Source organism: Carcharodon carcharias, chromosome 19 (genome assembly GCF_017639515.1).
Source record: "Carcharodon carcharias isolate sCarCar2 chromosome 19, sCarCar2.pri, whole genome shotgun sequence".
NCBI lineage: Eukaryota > Metazoa > Chordata > Chondrichthyes > Lamniformes > Lamnidae > Carcharodon > Carcharodon carcharias.
Genome location: NC_054485.1, coordinates 107,042,545 through 107,047,269, shown reverse-complemented (window position 1 = coordinate 107,047,269; position 4,725 = coordinate 107,042,545). Strand labels below are relative to the sequence as shown.

The following is a 4,725-nucleotide window of genomic DNA, read 5'->3' as shown; positions in this document are numbered from 1 at the left end:
GCCGAGCTTGTATCCATGCAAATATGTTAACTCCTATACTATGAGCTCTTATTTGGCATGGTAATTTTTGATGTGTCACCTTATCAAATTCCTTCTGGAAATCTAAGTACAGCACATCCACGGGTCCATCTTTATCCATGTTGTTTGTTACTTCCTCAAAGAACTCCAATAAATTAGGCAAATGTCTTTCACAAAACCATGTTGACTCTGCCCGATTCCATTCAGATTTCTGAGTGCCCAACTATAACCTCCTTAACCATTTAAGCCAGCAATTTCCCTACAATTGATGTTAAGCCAACTGACCCACAGTTTTCTGCTTTCTGTCTCCCTCCTTTCTTCAATAGAGCAGTCATTTTTGCTATTTTCCAATCCAGAATCTAGGAACATTTGGAAAATTAAAACAAATGCATCTGCTGTCTCAGCAGTTACATAAGAATATGAGAAATAGGAACAGAAGTAGACCATTTGGCCGCTTGAGCCTGCTCTATCATTCAATAAGATCATGGCTGATCTTTTGTTTTGATTCCCACTTTCCCGCCTAAACCTGATAACAAAATATCTGTTCAAGTTATCTGCCATTTCCTTATTTTCCATGATTAATTTTCCATTCTCAGCCTCTAGAGGACCAATACTCACTTTACTTACTCTTTTCCTTTTGAAATACTGTAGAAACCCTTACTATCTGTATTTATATTTCTAGATAGCTTTCTCTCCCACTCTAATCCCTCCCCCCCTTATTAATCTTTTAGTCATTTTTGCTGTTCTTTATATTCTGTCCAAACATCTGACCTGCCACTCAATTATGTGGAATTATATGCTTTTTCTTTTAATTTGATACTATCTCTAACATCCTTTGTTGGCCACGGATGATGCATCTTTCACTTAGAGTTTTTCTTTCTCATTGGAATGTATCTTTTCTGAGTGTTTTGAAATATCTCCTTAAATGTCTGTCATTGTATCTCTACTGATCTAACCATTGACTAATTTTCCCGTTCACTTTAGCCAGCTCTGTCTTTGTGCCCTCATAATTGACCTCATTTAAGTTTGAAACTGTCATCTTAGGACCACTCCTCTCTCCCTCAAATTGAATGTGAAATTCAATCATCTTATGATCACTACCTAGGGGTGCCTTATCTTTGAGGTCATTAATTAATCTTGACTCATTGCACATTACCAGATCTAGTATAGCCTGCTATCTGGTTGGTGTTAGAATGTGCTGCTCTCAGAAACTGTCCTTAAAATATATTATGAACACGTCGCCCAGGCTGCCTTTGACAATCTGAATTGTCCAATCTATATGAAGATTAAAATTACCCATGATTATTACCGTATTCTCACAAGTTACCATTATTTCTTTCTATATACCCCATCTTACAGTGTGATTGCTGTGAGGGAGCTTATAAACTACTGCCACAAGTGATTTCTTATCTTTACTAGTTCTCAACTCTACATAGCTGATTCTACATCTTGATCTCTAGCACTAAGGCCATCTCTGTCTATTGTACCAATACCATCTTTAAGTAACAGAGCTTCAGCTCCACATTTTCATAGGTTCCTGTCTTTCCAAAATGTCATGCACCCTTGAATATTGAAATCCCAGTCTTTGTCATCCTGCAGCCACGTCTCTGCAATGACTATTGTGAGAATGATTTTTTATATATATTTTGAGGGTATATTGTGTTATTCTGTAAGGAAGGCTGTGTGTGTGTGTGTGTGTGTGTGTGCGTGTGTTGCGTATGTGTGTGATTTAATTAAGCTAGGCACAGATTGATAGGAGTCAGGTTGTGAGGGATTTGAAACATAAAAAGGGTAGAGGTGTCAAGTTTCAGGTACAAGTAAATACCTTAGATCTAACATTAGCATTTTTAGATAAGTTGAGAGCTTGTTTGAATAACAGAGGGGAGTCAGAGGTGAAAAGAAACATGTTTGTATCTTGCAGGTGTTCCATAGGTAAATAGTAGTGGGGTTATTATATTTTATTGACCTGAAAGCAAAGACAAGATAAAGGCATAAATGATTTTATATTTGGAAAGATTTGAATTTCAAAGAGGTGTGAGAACAATGGAACTGGAGATGAAAGAGGGGGGAAAAGGTATTTTAGAGTTACCATGGAGAGCTTAGGTTAGAGATAGCTGGACTTGAGCTGGGATAGCTGGAGCTCTGGGCTGGGAAAGGATGCCATTTGAACCAACCATCCAGTCAAAGCAGGAAAGTCTTGGGCTGTAACAAGCAGCTTTATTCATAAGTGGATTCCACTACAGAGTGTAAAAAGGTAGGGATCATGTAGTATGCCTTTATTGAAGCTACAGTAGTTTGCCTTTTTAACATCTATAAGGGAGTATTGCCTGGAGGTGTTTACTTGTGGGTCTGACCAAGTAGAGCATCTTTTTGGGGAATGTTTTGTAAGACTAACCCTAATTATGTAACTGTAATCTGTGTGCTTAAGTGTTCCTTTATTCTTGTTAAGAAAGCTTTTAATTTTTTTAATCCAAAAAGTGTCACTGGACCTCTTACTGCTGAGATCAGTCCATCTTCTTCTAGGTTTCAGAATACAAAAAAAGGGTGTGGCCGGTAAGCCAAGATTCCCTCTGGGATTTGGTTTGTGCAGCAATTAACACCAGCTGTGGTCATAACACTATCAAATCATACAGATTTATTTCTATCTGCGTTGTCAATTCATCTCCTTTGTTATTAATGCTATGTGCATTCGAATACAGAACCTTTAGATCTGTCTTTTTATAACTTTTGTAACTTCTAGCTTTATCTGTGGGTGCACTCTGCCCCTCCCTGCCATGTTCTGATCATCAGTTCCTTTATTCCTACCTTGCTCTCTTGCCTTGTCTTCTCTAATTAATTCATTACATCTTCCCAAACTTGATCCGTCACCTTTATTTATTCAGTTTAAAACTTCCTCTACTGCCCTCATTATAGTACTCACCAGAACACTCATCTGAACATGGTTCAAGTGAAGACCATCTCGATGATACAGCTCCCACTTCCCCCAGTACTGGTGCCAGTGCCCCATCAATCAAAACCCATTTCTCCCACACTAATCTATGAGCCTCACAGTTAATCTCTGATCTGAATTACGCCATGTCAATTCGCTTGTGGTTCCAGAGATTATTACCTTTGAGATTCTGCTTTTTAATTTAGCCCCCTGCTGCTCACACTCTTTCAGCAATCATCTTTCCTGGTTCTACCTATGTCATTGGTACTTACATGGGCCACAGCAACTGGATCATCCCCCTCTCACTGTAAGTTCTATTCAGCCCAGGGCTGATGGCCCAAACCCTGGCACTGGGCAGGCAACACAGCAATCTGGGCTCCTGCTCTGGATTGCAGAGAACTGTGTCTATCCCCCTGACAATACTTTCCCCACTACCACTACATTCCTATTAACAACCGCTACTTGAATGGCTCCCTGTACTATGCTCAGTTTGTTAATCTACCCTGCAGCCACCGCTTTTATCCGTACAGGTTGAGAGAACCTCAAACCTGTTGGACAATTACAAAGGCTGATGCTCCTCCACTTCTACCTTCTTGGTCCCCAACCCTGCCTCCGTGGTTAAAGTTTCAGTGTTAAACTGCCCTTTTCACTCTATGGCTATATTTTCACTTGGTTTCTCGTTTCCTAATTTATTTCAGTGATTAATCCAAATATTACAATTGACAGTCTTCTAGTGCAATATCACATCTTTAAGTGCTTATCCTTGTATACGATTACATCACCTCATTCTTATGATTTAAGGCTGTCCCAACGTAACTAGTAGTTTGTGAAATCTTTGTGGAATACACTGACAGCTCCGGAAGAGAATGTGACATGTGCCGGCGGCCGCAGTGCGGATCCGCAACTAATTCCAGAACCCGGAGCCTTTCAAAAGTCCCGGAGTTCCCAGGAATCTCCCGAGTGAGCTCTTTAAAAAGGAAGGAGTTTGGATAAATGACAGCACAAAACTAAATCGCTGACTGTGTTATTTTAACTTTCCCCCCAGCTCCAGCCTCTCTGACTCTGGATCCGGACACAGCGAATTCCCGGCTCATCCTGTCTGAGGACCGGACCAGTGTGAGACGCGGAGACAAACCGCAGCGGCTCCCTGACACCCCGGAGAGGTTTGATCTCTGGGAATGTGCCCTGGGATCAGAGGGTTTCACAGCAGGGAGACATTACTGGGAGGTGGAGGTGGGGAACAAGACTGAGTGGGGTTTGGGAGTGACCCGAGAGTCTGCCGAGAAGAAAGAGGGAATTGATCTGAGACCTGAGGCCGGAAACTGGACTGTGTGGCTGCGAGCCGCCCGGGGTTACGCTGCTGGAACCAGTCCACTGACTCCACTGACCCCAAGTGTGAATCCCCGGAAGATCGGGGTTTTCCTGGACTATGAGGGTGGACAGGTGTCATTTTACAATGCGGGCAACATGTCCCATCTCCGCACTTTCACCCACAATTTCACTGGGAGAATCTTCCCCATCTTTAATCCAGGACCAAATGACGCCAGATAAAACTCGGCGCCACTGACAATCCGTAGGATTAAAGGTCACTAACAGATCCATCCCATAATTTCACCCCCCCCACCCCCGCCTCTCCCTGCCTCCTGCCAGCTGTAAACTGCTGGGTGTCACTCCCAGTTACAGGTGGTGCTGATGGGTCGAATGTTACCTGAGGTCAGGGCGGGTACAGCCCAGTGACAATGTCTTGTTGGGGATATTTGTTTCGTTTAATCGGTGCA

At 42.2% G+C, this 4,725-nt stretch overlaps 1 protein-coding gene across 1 annotated transcript; it reads left to right on the top strand.

Moving 5' to 3' along the window:
* Positions 1-2,061: 2,061 nt before the first annotated feature.
* On the top strand, positions 2,062-4,498 carry LOC121291317 (E3 ubiquitin-protein ligase TRIM39-like). Its single transcript, XM_041212389.1, has 2 exons — positions 2,062-2,092; positions 3,993-4,498. Exons 1-2 carry the CDS (start codon positions 2,062-2,064, stop codon positions 4,496-4,498), a joined length of 537 nt encoding a protein of 178 aa, XP_041068323.1.
* Positions 4,499-4,725: the final 227 nt, after the last annotated feature.

Bases quoted from the DNA above. Each gene is read 5' to 3' on its own strand.
- LOC121291317 (XM_041212389.1), top strand. From the start codon at position 2,062: ATGGAACTGGAGATGAAAGAGGGGGGAAAAG. The intron at 2,093-3,992 runs GTATTTTAGAGT...CTTTCCCCCCAG, and splicing joins GATGAAAGAGGGGGGAAAAG to CTCCAGCCTCTCTGACTCTG.